This window comes from Scatophagus argus, chromosome 10, assembly GCF_020382885.2.
Source record: "Scatophagus argus isolate fScaArg1 chromosome 10, fScaArg1.pri, whole genome shotgun sequence".
In the NCBI taxonomy this organism is placed as follows: domain Eukaryota; kingdom Metazoa; phylum Chordata; class Actinopteri; family Scatophagidae; genus Scatophagus; species Scatophagus argus.
In genome coordinates, this window is record NC_058502.1 from 6,736,522 (window position 1) to 6,755,354 (window position 18,833).

The window sequence follows — 18,833 nt, forward strand, 5'->3', positions numbered from 1 at the left end:
CACAGGGAGACCATGCAAGGAGACTCTGCACTGGTGTCCACCATGCTGACTTTGAACCTTCTTTTGCCCTCAGTGTCTGACTGACTGATGGATTGTGTCTGTCTGACTGAGAGACTGTGTCTTTCTGCAAGGCTGTCCGTCTCACTTTGTCCTCCTACTTTCGTGTTTCTGTCAATCAGTTGCTTGTGTGCCTTTTAGTCCCTTCCTCAGTGTGGTTCTTGCATCTTTATACCTCCTTTTTCCATGTCTGCATACTTGTCTTACGCAATGATACCGTGTCCTTGTCCATCTTTGGTGAATGTGGCCCTCTGGCAACTCTTCATACCTCTACATTTTTTTCAACTCTTGGTCCCATTAATCTCCCTGTCTGTTTGTGCACCATCTTTCCACATCTCCCCGCTGTCATTCATTGTTTTGCTTCTTTTATTTTCGGTTCACATCAAACACTGGCACCAGATTGATTCTCGTGTGAACAAGGCTGCAGTGGGGGGCCAGGGACCTCTTCCCTGGGCTTTGAAGCTTCTTCCCATCCTGGTCACTGCTTCTCAGATCCCCACACCCCAACACACACACACACACACACACACACACACACACACACACACACACACACACACACTTTCTTTCAACTTCCCACTCCCACCTCTGACCACTCTTAGAAATATAGAAAAACAACATATTTTACTTTGACCTGCCAGAGGAAATTTGCCCAGTTTTATGCAGTTCCTCTTGTTTTTTCACTCTGAAGGAAATCAACCCAGCTCTAAGAGAGTTGCCCGGTGACACAGCCGTGTGCAGAACATTGGGGTTGTGCTATTTATTGTAATCAGCAACATGCACACCAGATAATCTTTGCAGGCACTCTGGTCAAGGATTAAGAACCTAAAGCCATGCTAATGGGTCTCTGAGACTGTGGTTAGGCACTGTAGTGCTTGAGCTAAATGCTAATGCTCATAGTAACAATGTTAACACGTTCCTTTTAAACACGTCAGAAATGTATCATGTACACCATCTCAATTTAGCATGTCAGTAAGCTAAGAGCTGTCAAGAGTTGCAAAGTACAGTTTGGGGCTGAGGGGAGTTTCGCTAGTTTTGCAGGTATTTATTCATGAACCAAGCTTTGAAGTCTTTCATATGACCAAACAAAAACCCTTAATTTAAAACATATGGCCTGTAATTCTGGAAGGTAATTGTTTAACTGCATTCTGATTGTTATTGTTGTTAAATGACTAAAACAAGAACTTAAGCGAGAGTTTGCCCTAAGCAGCTAACATCGGAAAAAAGGCAGCAGTGTAACTGGGAAACTTTTTCTGCTCGAAATGAAACAATTTTATGTTTATAAAACAGAAATTGACAAAATGTCATTGTTCACACATTTCATTTTGCAATCCAGAATCAGAAGCTTTGAATGTATTCAGATGCATTTAAAATACATCAGTGTAAATAAACACTGCACATCATATAACACCTTGATTTTTAACTAGAACAGGTTCATTTCAAGTTCCCATGTTGTCTCTTTTTTTCCTCAACTTCACATCTTGTTCTCTTGTACCTATATGTATATGTAGCACATTTTATGGTAATGCAGATAAAGCAAAGTGCTAAAACTAATAACACTTTCATGAATTCACTCTCATTTATTTGTTTAATTTTAGCATCCATAGGCTCTCTGGACTTAGCGAGCCGTTACCTGTTTAGACACAAAAGGAGGAACTTTCTGGTCAATAACAAATTGCGACCCAAGGACATTGATGCTCTCCAGTATTTTGTGATTCATCCTACTGACATCTTCCTTGTCACTTCCCACAAGTCAGGTCAGTTGCTTACAATGATTTTAGCCAAGCTAAACACTTTTACTCGAAATTTACCCACTGTGGGGCTAATGAAGGATTGTCCTATCTTGGTTACATTCATAAATATTAAACATGAATGAAGGAAAGCACATGTACCCAGACTAGTGCCCAACATATGATTTGAAAATATAAAGTACATGCACTAACAGTGAATAAACTTCAATGAAATTGTTTTTATGCAACATATGTATTATTAATCTAGTCCTGAAAATCACATTTTATTTCAAAGAGAGATACTTTTGTATTTGCATTTTCTAAAAACGCAAATACTAAAAAACTATACATCCTCTATGCAGAATATATTGTCCCCAACATTATAGGTTAAAAGCTCAAGAACACACAAAAGCTGGAAGAACGACTTCCCAACTCTGCAACTGCTACCAATCAAAGACCACATTAATTGATCAACTGAAATTAATAAAAGTTGATCAGATGTTGCAATATTTATTATTCACTCCAGAACCATTTACCAAACAGCCTCAGAACTGAGGAACAATGTTGCTGACCACTAGAGTATAAGAGAACAATTTAGAAGTTTTTATAGTCACCCAATGAGGATTATCCTTCTTCATGGTCATGGGTATTGACACATTTTACTCGGATTATACTTGCACTTGGCAAATGTACATTATCTGTAATGGATGCTCGTTTCAGTCAAAATTCTCTCAACCCTAATAGTCTGGCAGATTTATGTGTTTAAGTGTCTGTCTGTCTGTCTGTCTGTGGACAGATTATATCAATGTGATCATCGTCACAACTGAGCAAGATGAAATCATAAAAACTTACAGGTGTGTAGCTGAGAATTAAAACATGCAGGCCGAGTTTGATTATGCGTGTGAACAAATAGGAAAATAACGTTCATGGTTATTATTACATTTTTCTTCACAAACTTTCCCTGTGCAAAGACTTAAAATAAAAATTAAAAACATAATTAAAGCAGTGTAAAATATAAATAAAGCAGAATGTGATTATTAAATTAAATTGTATTAAAGTTTATGCCTGCTATGAAACTGATACCAGCTGGGACGGGAGTAACAATAGATTGGGAAATAAACACCTGTTTTGAATTTTCCACAGGTAAAGAGGTTCATTGGTAACAGGTGATCGTATAATGATTTAGTATGAAAGGCTGCTCAAAAGACTTGAAAAGCTCCCTGAAAGGCTGATTCATTCACAAACCAGGATGAGGAGAGCTTGGGAACACTTTGAAAAACCGCTGTCAGTAAACACAGTCGGTGCAGTCTTTTTGGAAACGGGGATGTACATGCTAATCATATTAAGTCTTCTATATGTTGTCCTAACATACACACCCAGAGCAATTCAACTGTATATCTGTCCTGAGGTGCCATTTTATAATTTGTGAACACCCCATTAGATACTCATACTGTAATAGCAGTCTTACTACTGCATTACAGCAGCGGAGGAAAGACAGCAGTGGATTTCTTCAAGGTCTTCTTTTGACGTGTTCAGCTGGTGTGGTAAGTAAAATGTTTAAACCTTAATACAGAACTTTATTCTTAATACACTGTTTAGTTTAAGGCACCAGGTGAGGAGAGCAACTAGTTTAAAATGAAACTGTTAACATTATTGTAACTTCCCGTCTTCTTTTGAAATAAACAATTTTCTATGCAAGCAGTCTTTGTTTTGCAATGCATCTCCAAACCTTTTTTTGTTCATGTGTATCATTTCATAACACAAAATTAAAAAGATGCTTTGAATGCTTTTGGCTGTTAAATGTACACACTTACTGCATGTCATTTAACATAGTGATTTTCAACTGGAACTGGTCCCTGCACTGTAGAAATCATGCAGTGACTCTCGGTAAAGGTTTTCTGTGACTGTAATGTTTATACTGTTCCTTTACTGTGCATGACAGTTGCAGTGTGAAAGGACATAAAATCTAGTGGTACCTTTCACCTGATGAAGGACACTCCTGCTTATTTCTTTACAATTTCTGTGTTTTTTTTCCCAAAATAACAATCTATGTAGTTAGCCTCTTCTGTATCTCTCCAGTATAGGAAGACAAGACACGATAAGAAAGTTTTGAAATAAATTAGCACATACACTGATCAGCCATAACGTTATGACCACCCACTTCAGATTAAATAGGTTCCCTTTTTGCTGCCTAAACAGCCCTGACCCATCAAGGCATGGACTCCACTTTAGCTCTGAAAGGATGCTGTGGTATCTGACACCAAGCCATCAGCAACAGATCGTTAAGTCCTGTAAGCTACAACGTGGACCCTCTATGGATCCGACTTGCTTTTCCAGCACAAGCCACAGATGTTCAATTGGACTGAGATCTGGAGAATTAGGAGACCAAATCAACACCTCAAACTTGTTGCTAGTGTGGCAGGGCACATTATCCTGTGATAGGGGCCATTGCTGTTAGGGAATACCCTTTCCATACTAGAAGATAGAATATATCACCACATTTTCCTTTGAACTTCTAATCTTCTTTGCTCGGGAATGTGCCTTTTAATAAGAGAATAGGCACCTGGTATTTTTAGAAAAATACCTGCAGTACACACACATTGTGAGCCCATCTAACTTCACATCTTTAGCAGGTTTTGTAACATCCACATAAACCCTTTAAATAGTCTGATTGACAACAGCAAAATAGTACAAGTGATAAATGTAACAACACTTTCACAAATTAACTCAAATTAATTTATTTGTTTCAGTTTAGCATCCATGGACTCTGCGGACTCGATGATCAACCCCAAATGGAGACCCAAGGACCTTGATGCTGTTCAACATGTTGAGATCCATCCTACTGATATCTTCCTCATCACTTACCCGAAGTCAGGTCAGTTGTTTGCAATACATTTTGACTAACATTTATAACACAGTGAGCAGAGGGTGTGTGTGTTGGCTGTGGGTGCCCTGTGGTGGCACATCATTAGGCTGATTTTCCACGATCAAAAGTACTTCAAAAACAGCTCATTGTTCTTTTGTGTAATGAGCAAGTGCCTGAACAAACAACAGGGATGGACTACTGGTTTATAAATCACTACTGATGTTCCAAATCCTTTGTATATTCTACTAGGTCTAATTACAACAGTCTTGCAATGAATCCTTCTGCTGTGAGGGTTACACTGTTCTGCCTGAGACTGTTTTAGAGAATTGCTGTGGTACTTTGGGATTGTCTGTGGGCTCCTCTTTTATATTTGAAACTCAACAGGCACAGTGTGGATGCAGCAGATTCTGGTGCAAATCATGGAGGCTGCACAACCTGATTGGGCAGAAGATGAAACCAATAGGATCCGAGTTCCTTGGCTGGAGGGGAGACTTATAGAAGACCCTTTTCGAGAAAGACCAAATCCTCGGCTCTTTCGCTCCCATCTGCGGGTTGGCATGTTGCCCCTTGGAGTGAAAGAAAAGCAAATCAAGGTAATCATTTGCGATATTCAAGCACCGATCAATCATCCATCTTTGGTTGAATTTATAAAAAAGTCCATGTCTCCTGAGGTGTGAAAACAACATTAAAATCACTCCTAATCATGCTGAAGATAATCTGCACATACAGCATATATATCTCTTTTCCCTTAAGATTGTGTATGTTTGGAGGAACCCCAAAGACGTCCTGGTGTCATATTACCACTTTGCTCAAAGTTGGGTCTTGATGGAAACACCTCGGAGCTTTGAGGATTTCTTTCTGCAGTTCCTGGATGGTTACAGTAGGTTCAGCATGAAGGGGTCAGTTATGTTTGTAAAGCACACTGTCTCAACTGTTGTGCACCTCACCAGTAAACTTATTGGACATCTATGGCCCTGTGGCTCCTCCAGCCATCAAAGGAACAAATTCACCCATCCCAGATGTCACTCACTTGTGTTTTTTTGTGGGTATCATGTTACAGTATTTAATGCAGAAGTCATCCTCCCTGAAATGTTTAGGTTTTTGCTCAGTTTTATGGTCATTTATGGTTTTACCCTACACTACAATAGTAAGTCTTTGTAATTTCCTCTCCAATATTCCATCTTATTGTTCAGTGGGTCATACACACCATGTAATAATAGAATAGGTACCAGTTAGTTAACCACTGTATAATGTCTTTATAACATCCTGGTTTCCTCCCTTGTTCCATAACATCTGGTTCCCCAGCATGTAAAACATATGGGTGAAATCTCTAAGGCTGATTTCATTTTCATGAAACAAACAGTAACCACATACCACACCAGCATCTCACTCACTTTTTGCTGTTATTTTCAGCACTGATGTACATATTTGCCTTCAACAGGTTACATGGGATCATGGTTTGATCACGTGAGGGAATATTATGCAACACGAGACCAACTGAACATCCATTTTGTGCAGTATGAGAACATGCTGAAGGTCTGAAAACTTTATTGTACATGTCATAGAATATTTGTAGATTTTGGATTCAGGGGATTCTGTTTTATACATAGTGTTAGAGCTGCAGCAAATGACGTCATATTAAACTATTAACAAACATCTGTGGTTGACAGGACCTCAGAGGAGAAGTTGTGAAGATTTGTGCTTTCCTGGGAAAAGACTTGACAGATGAAGCCATCGATCATGTTGTGGAGATGTCCACATTCAAAAACATGAAGACCAACCCCAAAGCAAACTACAAGGACTTAGTTGAAGGCATTCAATATAAGACAGACACCATGCGAAAAGGTTTGTTTCCACACGAATGTCTCCTCCTGTAAACACATTTCTAACCTTAGATTTCTAATGGTAGGAAAGCAACCAGAAGCAGATGGGAACAGACTGCTAAATCTCTAACCTTTTCTGTGTCTGAACAGGTGTGGCAGGTGACTGGAAGAATTTGTTCACCGTGGCCCAAAATGAACATTTTGACAAAGTGTTCAAGGAGAAGATGAGTGACTTTCATCTGACCTGCACCTGGGAGATGACACAGTAGCTCCTCTTAAATTCAGCTCAGCTCTTAAGTGATCAGAGGATCCCTCAACATGAGCTCAGGCACAACAACAGTGACCACTCAGGGATCCTTTCTACACTTGCTTCTCCCACTGATCAGATCATTGATTTTGACTTGTTTTCTGAAACATTTTTATTGTTGAGATATCTGATTATTCAGATTTTCGATTATTATAAGCAGCACATGTGGTTGTATTGCTCACATCAAAATAAAAGTGAAGCATATATATATATATTTTTGCTGTGTATTGTGAAGACCAATGCTTTAATTCATTTGGAACGCTGACTTTTAAATTCTGTTTAAGTAAATAACATCTTGTTTGGATGATCTGGGTGAATTATTATTCATTTAAGCTGACCACAGTGAGAGAGAGAAAGATCGACTGCTGGGTGAGCTCGAGACAGCGACGCACTGTGTTCACTAAACTCAGTTCATTAGCTTATTTCAACACAAAGAGTCTCTCTGCTCTCAAGGCATAAAGACAATCAAGTCTGGCAGGTAATTTGACTTCTCCCCTGCTATCGTGCCTGGTTTTTAAAAAGCAATTATTTTTTTGAGTCAAACAAAGATAAAAATGAAGTAATTTCTCAAAATATCTGGAAGGGATAGAGGACAATTTCCTTTCTTTACAATTAGATGTTATTTTAGTTCTTCTGAACTTATGTATCTCATGCGACTCTATATGCATGTTTTTTAAACTTTGTTTTCATCCTTTTTTTCCCCTTCATCTTATTTTCACTATTTCATTGAGAATGTTTTATTGTCCATGATAGTTTCCATTAATTTTCTGTCCTTGTTTGAATGTTCACGTAAAGTTCAATTTTAGTCAGATTCAAGAAACTACACAACAAAGTCTTTCTTCATGGCAATGTTTGCCCTGTGTGAAAACCCTAAAATGCATTAATGAAAAAAAAAAAAGTCACCACCTGGATTTAACTAAGCAAATAGGTACGAGCCTCCTATTGGATAATTACTGCATGGGCGATTATCTTTCAGCTGGCAACAAGTTATTTAACCCCAACTGGTGCAATGAGTTGCTTCTCATTTCTTAAACAACCATGTCGAAAGACACATCCTGTGGTCGTGGAAAAGATGTTAGTCTGTTTGAGAAGGGTCAAATCATTGGCATGCATCAAACAGAGAAAACATCTAAGGAGATTGCAGAAACTACTACAATTAGGTTAAGAACTGTCCAACGCATTATTAAAAACTGGAAGGATAGTAGGGACGCATCGTCTTCGAGAAAGAAATGTGACAGGAAAAAAAACTTGAATGATCGTGATCAGCGATCACTTAAACATTTGGTGAAATCAAATCGAAGAAAAACAGCAGTAGAACACAGGGCTATGTTTAATAGTGAAAGTAAGAGCATTTCCACACGCACAATGTGAAGGGAACTCAAAGGATTGGGACTGAACAGCTGCGTAGCCTTAAGAAAACCACTAATCGGTGAGGCTGACCAGAAAAAAAGGCTTCAGTTTGCTAGGGAGCATAAAGATTGGACTCTGGAGCAATGGAAGAAGGTCATGTGGTCTGATGAGTCCAGATTTGCCCTGTTCCAGAGTGATGGGTGCATCAGGGTAAGAAGAGAGGCAGATGAAGTGATGCACCCATCATGCCTAGTGCCTACTGTACAAGCCTGTGGGGGCGGTGCTATGATCTGGGGTTGCTGTAGTTGGTCAGGTGTAGGTTCAGCAACAGTGTGTGCTAAAAGAATGAGGTCAGCTGACTATCTGAATATACTAAATGACCAGGTTATTCCATCAATGGATTTTTTCTTCCCTGATGGCACGGACATATTCCAAGATGACAATGCCAGGATACAGAAATCTTGTGACATTGCAGAAGCTTATCGAAACAATGCCACAGCCAATGCGTGCCGTAATCAAAGCTAAAGGCGGTCCAACAAAATATTAGAGTGTGTGACAAAAAATCAAAAATACAGTTCAGTGAGTAATTTTCAATATGTAGATTACTTTGACTTAATGATGATCATGAATACTTTTCCCGTGCACAGATTTAAAACATTAAAATGCATGCAATGTCATGCTATGCAAACCATAAATAAAATACAATGTGATTATTTGATAAAATTTGATTAAAATTTATGCCTACTCTGGAACAGTGCCAGTAACTTCAAACCAGTTGGGTCAGCGGCAACAAGAGACTTAGGAAATAAACACCTGTTTGGAACCTTCCACAGGTAAACAGGTTCACTGGTTACTGGTGATTGTAATGCAAGAGGCAGCCTCGACAGGCCCAGTCGTTCATAAGTCAGGACGAGGAGAGGTTCACTACTTTGTGAACCACTTGATCATATAATCAGCATTATTTCATTGACTTGGGAATACTTTGTAAAACCGTTGTCAGTAAGCACAATCATTTAACCATTTTGGAAATGGGGCTGTACATGCTAATCATCATATTCTGTCTTGCTGACGTTGTTCTAACATACACGCTTAGAGCAACTGAGCTGAGCGTCTGTCCTGAGGTGCTATTTTAGAATTTATGGACATCCAACCACATACTCATTTAACAGTGTCAGTCTTACTGATGCATTACAACAGTGGAGGAAAGACAGCAGTGGATTCCTTCAGTTCCTTTCAGTCTCAGTTTAGGTTGACTACGTGGTGTGTTCAAGAACACTGTGTTCAGTGAATTATTTTTATCAGCTTGTTTCAGAAACAGTCTCTCTGATCTGAAGGCATACAGTCAATCAGATCTTGCAGGTAATTTCAGTTCTTGTAATTTCAGGAATAATTTAAAAAGTTCATGGTCATATTATAAATTGAGGTTCAGTTTTAGACAGGTTTAAGAGTCTACACACCAACAAGTCCCTTTTCATTGCAATGCTTTTCTTGTGCGAAGACTTAAATTAAAAAAAGGAAATAAAATGCTTGTGATGGGACACTGTGTAAAACATAAATAAAACAGAATGTGACCATTCAATAAAATCTGATCAAAATGTATGCCTGTTCTGAAACTGATGCCAGCAACGTCATTCAAACCAGTTGGACCAGGGGCAACAAAAGACTGGGGAAACACACACCTGTTTGGAAGTGAGGCTGTACATGCTAATTATCATTCTCAGTCTTCTTGATGTTGTCCTAACATACACGCTCGGAGCAACTGAGCTGAGCGTCTGTCCTGAGGCGTTTTCTCCTCTTCTATGGACATCCCACTTCATGCTTATATAATAGTGTCAGTCTTACTGATGCATTACAACAGTGGAGGAAAGACAGCAGTGGATTTGTTCAGGTGGTTCTGTTGGCGTTTTCACCTGGTGTGGCAGTGTAAGTAAAATATTTAAAACTTAATGCACAACTTTATTCTTAATAGACTATTTAGTTGCAGGCTCCAGGTGAGGAGAGCAACTAGTTTAAAATAATACCATCAACATTATTGTAACTTCCAGTATTATTTTGAAGTTGAACAATTTTCTATGCAAGCAGTCCTTTTTCCAATGCATTTCTAAACCTTTTTGTTCATGTGTATCATTTCATAATACAAAATTAAAAAGATGCTTTGAATGCTTTTAGCTGATAAATTTACACACTCAACCCTAACTGGTCCATGCATTGTTGATATTGTAAAGCGACTCTCGGTAAAGGTTTTCTGTGACTGCAATTTTTGTGTCCTTTACTGTGCATTACAGTTGCAGTGTGAAAGGACATAAAAGCTACAAATGCTTCTCAGCTTTGGAAGGACACTCCCGATTTTTTCACAATTACTGTTCTCTTTTCTCAAAATGAAAACAGAAATGTACACAGTAATTTTTTAAAATCTATGTGGTTAACCTCACCTGCACCTCTCCGGTATAGGAAGGTATTATAAGAGAATTGTGAAATAAATCACGGCACATATATCAATAGTTACGTAGAAACATCAACCCCCAAACTTCAAATCTTCTCTGCTCGGTAATTTGTCATCAAAACAGAAGAAGTGCCTTGTAGTTAAAAACATACTTACAGTATAAACACACCATTTAAACTGTGTGACTGACAGCAGCAAAATAGTACAAGTGATAAATGTAACAACATCTTCACAAAGGAACTCTCATTTATTTGTTTCAGTTTAGCATCTATGGACTCTGTGGAGGCAGTGATCAACCCCAAATGGAGACCCAAGGACCTTGATGCTATTCCACATGTTGAGATCCGTCCTAGTGATATCTTCCTCATCACTTACCCCAAGTCAGGTCACTTGTTTACGATACATTTAGCTAAGATCAACATTTATCAAGCAAATCGGTGCAGCATAGTTTGACTTGCCATTTGCCAAAAGTGCTTGAGCAACACTGAAGTAATCAGAGGGAATGGGGATCAATAAGTGGTAAGAGCACGCCTGGTGATGAAACTAGTGTAAACAGGGTTGTGAGACAATGTGAGGCTGTGACTGGGTATGCAATGACGGGAGAGTTAAGCCCTCTTGTGCACCCGTATATGGGTATTTTTGAAAACCATTGGTTACGTTACCCTAGATTCTATGAGTATAGGCTTTGCCCTTTAAGAGCTGTTCTTTGTTTGTGCCACTAGGTCTAATTATGACAGTCCTGCAATGAATCCTTCTGTCGTGGGGGTTACACTGTTCATTCTGAAGTTGTTTTATAGAGTTTTTGATTCAACTTTACTGTCAGTTTGAACGATTTAGGCTGTTGTCCACTCCTTTAAACAGAAACAGGCTCAGGCAAGTGTTACCTGGGAGCATTTGGGAGTGTCGGTATCATCCTACGTCTCTTTTGTATTTGAAACTCAACAGGCACAGTGTGGATGCAGCAGATTCTGGTGCAGATCATGGAGGCTGCACAACCTGATTGGGTAGAAGATGGCACCAATAGGATCCGAGTTCCTTGGCTGGAGGGGAGACTTTTAGAAGACCCTTTCCGAGAAAGACCAGATCCTCGGATCTTTTTGTCACATCTTCCCATTGGCATGTTGCCCCTTGGCGTGAAAGAAAAAAAAATCAAGGTAACCGTTTGTGCTATTCAATCACTGATTCAATCATCCATCTTTGGTTGAATTTATAAAAAAGTCCATGTCTCCTGAGGTGTGAAAACAACATTGAAATCACTCTTAATCATGCTGAAGGCCATATGCACATACAGCACATATATCTCTTTTTTCTTCAGGTTGTGTATGTTTGGAGGAACCCCAAAGACGTCCTGGTGTCATATTACCACTTTGCTCACAGTTGGATGTTTATTGAAGCGCCTCAGAGCTTTGAGGATCTCCTTCACCAGTTCCTAAATGGTCACAGTAGGTTCAGCATCTATGGCCCTGTGCCATTAATGGAACAAATTCACCCACTCCAGATGTACCTCACTTGTGTTTTTGTATGGCTATCATATTACAGTGTTTTTTTCTGTGCCTGTTAATCAGTGTTAATCAAACAGAGTACCCCAACATTATAGAAGATCGGGATGTTGTTCACAAGTCTGTTGTTAATCAGGTTTTTTTAAAAAAGAAAATCACATCAAATTTATTTCTTAAATAATGCAGATGTCATCATTTCATCCTCCCTGAAATGTTTAGGTTTTTGCTCAGTTTTATGGTCATTTATGGTTTTACCCTACAGTAATAATCACTACAATATTAAGTCTTTGTAATTTCCTCTCCAATGTTCCATCTTATTGCTCAGTGGATCATACATACCATGTAATAACAGAATAGATACCAATTAGTTAACCACTGTATAAGGTCTTAATAACACCCTGCTTTGCTCCCTTGTTCCATAACTTTACATCTTGTTCCCCAGTACCATGTAAAAAATATGAGTGAAATCTCACTTCACTTTGTAAGGTTGATTTCATTTTCATGAAACAAACAGTAACCACATACAACACCAGCACCTCACTCACCTTTTGCTGTTATTTTCAGCACTGATGTACTTATTTGTCTTCAACAGGTTACATGGGATCATGGTTTGATCACATGAGGGAATATTACGCAGCACGAGACCAACTGAACATCCATTTTGTGCAGTATGAGAACATGCTGAAGGTCTGAAAACTTTATTGTACACGTCATAGAATATTTGTAGAATTTGGATTCAGGGGATTCTGTTTTATACACAGTGTTAGAGCTGCAGCAAATGACGTCATATTAAACTATTAACAAACATCTGTGGTTGACAGGACCTCAGAGGAGAAGTTGTGAAGATTTGTGCTTTCCTGGGAAAAGACTTGACAGATGAAGCCATCGATCATGTTGTGGAGATGTCCACATTCAAAAACATGAAGACCAACCCCAAAGCAAACTACAAGGACTTAGTTGAAGGCATTCAATATAAGACAAACACCATGCGCAAAGGTTTGTTTCCACACGAATGTCTCCTCCTGTAAACACATTTCTAACCTTAGATTTCCAATGGTGAGGAAAGAAACCAGAAGCAGACCAGAAGAGACTTTTAAATCTCTAACCTTTTCTGTGTCTGAACAGGTGTGGCAGGTGACTGGAAGAATTTGTTCACTGTGGCCCAGAATGAACGTTTTGACAAAGTGTTCAAGGAGAAGATGAGTGACTTTCCTCTCACCTGCACCTGGGAGATGACACAGTAGCTCCTCAACTCAGCCCTTAAGCCTCCCTCTACATGAGCTCACAGTTAGTTAGAAAGTTTCATTCTCAGTTTAGGTTGACTACGTGGTGTGTTCAAGAACATTTGTGTTCAATAAATTTGTTTTATCAGCTTGTTTTAACAGAAACAGTCTCTCTGCTCACAAGGCATACAGTCAATCAAATCTTGTAGGTAATTTCAGTTCTTGTTATTTCAGGAATAATTTCCTTTAGTCAAACAAAGGCAATAATGAAATTGTTTCTCGAGACATTGAGAGGATATACAGACAGATCAAAATTCCTTGTTTCATAGGTAGATGTTCTTATAATTCTTTTAAAATGATGTATTTCAATGGATTATACATGTTATGTATGCAGTTTTTAACTTTGTTAAGATCCCCATTTTTCTCTTTGTCTCATTTTTACATCTTAGTTTCCGTTAATTTTCCGTCCTTATTTTAATGTCCACTCCATATATTTTCTGTGTGAAGTAGAAGTTCATGGTCATATTTTAAATTGAGGTTCAGTTTTAGACAGGTTTAAGAGTCTACACACCAACAAGTCCTTTTTCATTGCGATGCTTTTCTTGTGCGAAGACTTAAATTAAAAAAAGGAAATAAAATGCTTGTGATGGGACACTGTGTAAAACATAAATAAAACAGAATGTGACCATTCAATAAAATCTGATCAAAACTTATGCCTGTTCTGAAACTGATACCAGCAACGTCATTCAAACCAGTTGGACCAGGGGCAACAAAAGACTGGGGAAACACACACCTGTTTGGAACCTTACACTGGTAAACAGATGATTGTATCATGATTTGGTATGAAAGGCTCCTCGAAAGGCCCAGTCATTCATAGGTCAGGATGAGGAGAGGTTCAATAATTTGTGAAATATTTGACTGTATAATCAATATTACTACATGGGCTTGTGAACACTTTGTGAAGCCGTTAACAGTAAACATAATTGGTTTACCCTTTTGGAAGTGAGGCTGTACATGCTAATCGTCATTCTCAGTCTCCTTGATGTTGTCCCAACATACACGCTCAGAGCAACTGAGCTGAGCGTCTGTCCTGAGGTGTTTTCTCCTCTTCTATGGACATCCCACTTCATGCTCATATAATAGTGTCAGTCTTACTGATGCATTACAACAGTGGAGGAAAGACAGCAGTGGATTTGTTCAGGTGGTTCTGTTGGCGTTTTCACCTGGTGTGGCAGTGTAAGTAAAATATTTAAAACTTAATGCACAACTTTATTCTTAATAGACTGTTTAGTTGCAGGCTCCAGGTGAGGAGAGCAACTAGTTTAAAATAATACCATCAACATTATTGTAACTTCCAGTATTATTTTGAAATTGAACAATTTTCTATGCAAGCAGTCCTTTTTCCAATGCATTTCCAAACCTTTTTGTTCATGTGTATCATTTCATAATACAAAATTAAAAAGATAAATTTACACACTCAACCCTAACTGGTCCATGCATTGTTGATATTGTAAAGCGACTCTCAGTAAAGGTTTTCTGTGATTGCAATTTTTGTGTCCTTTACTGTGCATTACAGTTGCAGTGTGAAAGGACATAAAAGCTACAGATGCTTCTCAGCTTTGGAAGGACACTCCCGATTTTTTCACAATTACTCTTTTCTCAAAATGAAAACAGAAATGTACACTGTAGTTTTTTAAAATCTATGTGGTTAACCTCACCTGCACCTCTCCGGTATAGGAAGGTATTATAAGAGAATTGTGAAATAAATCACGGCACATATATCAATAGTTACGTAGAAACATCAACCCCCAAACTTCAAATCTTCTCTGCTCGGTAATTTGTCGTCAAAACAGAAGAAGTGCCTTGTAGTTAAAAACATACTTACAGTATAAACACACCATTTAAACTGTGTGACTGACAGCAGCAAAATAGTACAAGTGATAAACGTAACAACATTTTCACAAAGGAACTCTCATTTATTTGTTTCAGTTTAGCATCTATGGACTCTGTGGAGGCAGTGATCAACCCCAAATGGCGACCCAAGGACCTTGATGCTATTCCACATGTTGAGATCCGTCCTAGTGATATCTTCCTCATCACTTACCCCAAGTCAGGTCACTTGTTTATGATACATTTAGCTAAGATCAACATTTATCAAGCAAATCGGTGCAGCATAGTTTGACTTGCCATTTGCCAAAAGTGCTTGAGCAACACTGAAGTAATCAGAGGGAATGGGGATCAATAAGTGGTAAGAGCACGTCTGGTGATGAAACTAGTGTAAACAGGGTTGTGAGACAATGTGAGGCTGTGACTGGGTATGCAATGACGGGAGAGTTAAGCCCTCTTGTGCACCCGTATATGGGTATTTTTGAAAAGCAATGGTTACGTTACCCTAGATTCTGTGAGTACAGGCTTTGCCCTTTTAGAGCTGTTCTTTGTTTGTGCCACTAGGTCTAATTATGACAGTCCTGCAATGAATCCTTCTGTCGTGGGGGTTACACTGTTCATTCTGAAGTTGTTTTATAGAGTTTTTGATTCAACTTTACTGTCAGTTTGAACGATTTAGGCTGTTGTCCACTCCTATATAACAGAAACAGGCTCAGGCAAGTGTTACCTGGGAGCATTTGGGAGTGTCGGTATCATCCTATGTCTCTTTTGTATTTGAAACTCAACAGGCACAGTGTGGATGCAGCAGATTCTGGTGCAGATCATGGAGGCTGCACAACCTGATTGGGTAGAAGATGGCACCAATAGGATCCGAGTTCCTTGGCTGGAGGGGAGACTTTTAGAAGACCCTTTCCGAGAAAGACCAGATCCTCGGATCTTTTTTTCACATCTTCCCATTGGCATGTTGCCCCTTGGCGTGAAAGAAAAGCAAATCAAGGTAACCATTTGTGCTATTCAATCATTAATTCAATCATCCATCTTTGGTTGAATTTATAAAAAAGTCCATGTCTCCTGAGATGTGAAAACAACACTCTTAATCATGCTGAAGGCCATATGCACATACAGCACATATATCTCTTTTTTCTTCAGGTTGTGTATGTTTGGAGGAACCCCAAAGATGTCCTGGTGTCATATTACCACTTTGCTCACAGTTGGATGTTTATTGAAGCGCCTCAGAGCTTTGAGGATCTCTTTCAGCAGTTCCTAAATGGTTACGGTAGGTTCAGCATCTATGGCCCTGTGCCATTAATGGAACAAATTCACCCACTCCAGATGTACCTCACTTGTGTTTTTGTATGGCTATCATATTACAGTGTTTTTTTTCTGTGCCTGTTAATCAGTGTTAATCAAACAGAGTACCCCAACATTACAGAAGATCGGGATGTTGTTCACAAGTCTGTTGTTAATCAGGTTTTTTTAAAAAAGAAAATCACATCAAATTTATTTCTTAAATAATGCAGATGTCATCATTTCATCCTCCCTGAAATGTTTAGGTTTTTGCTCAGTTTTATGGTCATTTATGGTTTTACCCTACAGTAATAATCACTACAATAGTAAGTCTTTGTAATTTCCTCTCCAATATTCCATCTTATTGCTCAGTGGATCATACATACCATGTAATAACAGAATAGATACCAATTAGTTAACCACTGTATAAGGTCTTAATAACACTCTGCTTTGCTCCCTTGTTCCATAACTTTACATCTTGTTCCCCAGTACCATGTTAAAAATATGAGTGAAATCTCACTTCACTTTGTAAGGTTGATTTCATTTTCATGAAACAAACAGTAACCACATACAACACCAGCACCTCACTCACCCTTTGCTGTTATTTTCAGCACTGATGTACTTATTTGTCTTCAACAGCTTACGTTGGATCATGGTTTGATCACGTGAGGGAATATTACGCAGCACGAGACCAACTGAACATCCATTTTGTGCAGTATGAGAACATGCTGAAGGTCTGAAAACTTTATTGTACACGTCATAGAATATTTGTAGATTTTGGATTCAGGGGATTCTGTTTTATACACAGTGTTACAGCTGCAGCAAATGACGTCATATTAAACTATTAACAAAACATCTGTGGTTGACAGGACCTCAGAGGAGAAGTTGTGAAGATTTGTGCTTTCCTGGGAAAAGACTTGACAGATGAGGCCATCGATCATGTTGTGGAGATGTCCACATTCAAAAACATGAAGACCAACCCCAAAGCAAACTACAAGGACTTAGTTGAAGGCATTCAATATAAGACAAACACCATGCGAAAAGGTTTGTTTCCACACGAATGTCTCCTCCTGTAAACACATTTCTAACCTTAGATTTCCAATGGTGAGGAAAGCAACCAGAAGCAGACCAGAAGAGACTTTTAAATCTCTAACCTTTTCTGTGTCTGAACAGGTGTGGCAGGTGACTGGAAGAATTTGTTCACCGTGGCCCAGAATGAACATTTTGACAAAGTGTTCAAGGAGAAGATGAGTGACTTTCCTCTCACCTGCACCTGGGAGATGACACAGTAGCTCCTCAACTCAGCCCTTAAGCCTCCCTCTACATGAGCTCACAGTTAGTTAGAAAGTTTCATTCTCAGTTTAGGTTGACTATGTGGTGTGTTCAAGAACATTTGTGTTCAATAAATTTGTTTTATCAGCTTGTTTTAACAGAAACAGTCTCTCTGCTCACAAGGCATACAGTCAATCAAATCTTGTAGGTAATTTCAGTTCTTGTTATTTCATTTACATTGACTGGATATACAGACAGATCGAAATTCCTTGTTTCATAGGTAGATGTTCTTATAATTCTTTTAAAATGATGTATTTCAATGGATTATACATGTTATGTATGCAGTTTTTAACTTTGTTAAGATCCTCATTTTTCCCTTTGTCTCATTTTTACTATTTTTTTCGACAGGGTTTTATTTTCCATCTCAGTTTCCGTTCATTTTTTGTTCTTATTTTAATGTCCACTCCATATATTTTCTGTATGAAGTAGAAGTTCATGGTCATATTATAAATTGAGGTTCAGTTTTAGACAGGTTTAAGAGTCTACACACCAACAAGTCCTTTTTCATTGCAATGCTTTTCTTGTGCGAAGACTTAAATTAAAAAAAAGAAATAAAATGCTTGTGATGGGACACTGTGTAAAACATAAATAAAACAGAATGTGACCATTCAATAAAATCTGATCAAAATTTATGCTTGTTCTGAAACTGATGCCAGCAACGTCATTCAAACCAGTTGGACCAGGGGCAACAAAAGACTGGGGAAACACACACCTGTTTGGAACCTTACACTGGTAAACAGATGATTGTATCATGATTTGGTATGAAAGGCTCCTTGAAAGGCCCAGTCATTCATAGGTCAGGATGAGGAGAGGTTCAATAATTTGTGAAATACTTGACTGTATAATCAGTATTACTACATGGACTTGTGAACACTTTGTGAAGCCGTTAACAGTAAACATAATTGGTTTACCCTTTTGGAAGTGGGGCTGTAAATGCTAATTATCATTCTCAGTCTCCTTGATGTTGTCTTAACATACACGCCCAGAGCAACTGAGCTGAGCGTCTGTCCTGACTTGTTTTCTCCTCTT

The 18,833-nt window shown here is 38.6% G+C and overlaps 3 protein-coding genes across 4 annotated transcripts; all 3 read left to right on the forward strand.

The window, feature by feature from the left end:
* The first annotated feature begins 3,216 nt into the window (after nucleotides 1–3,216).
* LOC124066496 (amine sulfotransferase-like) lies at nucleotides 3,217–6,995 on the forward strand. Its single transcript, XM_046402920.1, has 7 exons — nucleotides 3,217–3,331; nucleotides 4,538–4,662; nucleotides 5,038–5,246; nucleotides 5,407–5,533; nucleotides 6,095–6,189; nucleotides 6,324–6,498; nucleotides 6,627–6,995. Exons 2-7 carry the CDS (start codon nucleotides 4,548–4,550, stop codon nucleotides 6,743–6,745), a joined length of 840 nt encoding a protein of 279 aa, XP_046258876.1. The 5' UTR covers nucleotides 3,217–3,331; nucleotides 4,538–4,547; the 3' UTR covers nucleotides 6,746–6,995.
* Nucleotides 6,996–10,846: 3,851 nt separating this feature from the next.
* LOC124066267 (amine sulfotransferase-like) lies at nucleotides 10,847–14,011 on the forward strand. Its single transcript, XM_046402536.1, has 6 exons — nucleotides 10,847–10,961; nucleotides 11,522–11,776; nucleotides 11,851–12,018; nucleotides 12,668–12,762; nucleotides 12,897–13,071; nucleotides 13,201–14,011. The coding sequence occupies exons 1-6, from the start codon at nucleotides 10,847–10,849 to the stop codon at nucleotides 13,317–13,319; spliced, it is 927 nt and encodes a 308-aa protein (XP_046258492.1). The 3' UTR covers nucleotides 13,320–14,011.
* A 118-nt stretch (nucleotides 14,012–14,129) lies between these two features.
* On the forward strand, nucleotides 14,130–17,910 carry LOC124066463 (amine sulfotransferase-like). Of its 2 annotated transcripts, XM_046402848.1 has the most exons (7): nucleotides 14,130–14,534; nucleotides 15,288–15,412; nucleotides 15,974–16,182; nucleotides 16,335–16,461; nucleotides 17,112–17,206; nucleotides 17,342–17,516; nucleotides 17,646–17,910. In XM_046402848.1, exons 2-7 carry the CDS (start codon nucleotides 15,298–15,300, stop codon nucleotides 17,762–17,764), a joined length of 840 nt encoding a protein of 279 aa, XP_046258804.1. In that variant the 5' UTR covers nucleotides 14,130–14,534; nucleotides 15,288–15,297; the 3' UTR covers nucleotides 17,765–17,910. The 2 variants fall into 2 exon arrangements, with proteins under 2 accessions (XP_046258804.1, XP_046258805.1); XM_046402849.1 differs by lacking the exon at nucleotides 14,130–14,534 and having other exon boundaries at nucleotides 15,325–15,407.
* Nucleotides 17,911–18,833: the final 923 nt, after the last annotated feature.

Bases quoted from the DNA above. Each gene is read 5' to 3' on its own strand.
- LOC124066496 (XM_046402920.1), top strand. From the start codon at position 4,548: ATGGACTCTGCGGACTCGATGATCAACCCCAAATGGAGACCCAAGGAC. The intron at 5,534-6,094 runs GTAGGTTCAGCA...TGCCTTCAACAG, and splicing joins GCAGTTCCTGGATGGTTACA to GTTACATGGGATCATGGTTT. The intron at 6,499-6,626 runs GTTTGTTTCCAC...GTGTCTGAACAG, and splicing joins GACAGACACCATGCGAAAAG to GTGTGGCAGGTGACTGGAAG.
- LOC124066267 (XM_046402536.1), top strand. From the start codon at position 10,847: ATGGACTCTGTGGAGGCAGTGATCAACCCCAAATGGAGACCCAAGGAC. The intron at 12,019-12,667 runs GTAGGTTCAGCA...TGTCTTCAACAG, and splicing joins CCAGTTCCTAAATGGTCACA to GTTACATGGGATCATGGTTT. The intron at 13,072-13,200 runs GTTTGTTTCCAC...GTGTCTGAACAG, and splicing joins GACAAACACCATGCGCAAAG to GTGTGGCAGGTGACTGGAAG.
- LOC124066463 (XM_046402848.1), top strand. From the start codon at position 15,298: ATGGACTCTGTGGAGGCAGTGATCAACCCCAAATGGCGACCCAAGGAC. The intron at 17,207-17,341 runs GTCTGAAAACTT...TGTGGTTGACAG, and splicing joins AGTATGAGAACATGCTGAAG to GACCTCAGAGGAGAAGTTGT. The intron at 17,517-17,645 runs GTTTGTTTCCAC...GTGTCTGAACAG, and splicing joins GACAAACACCATGCGAAAAG to GTGTGGCAGGTGACTGGAAG.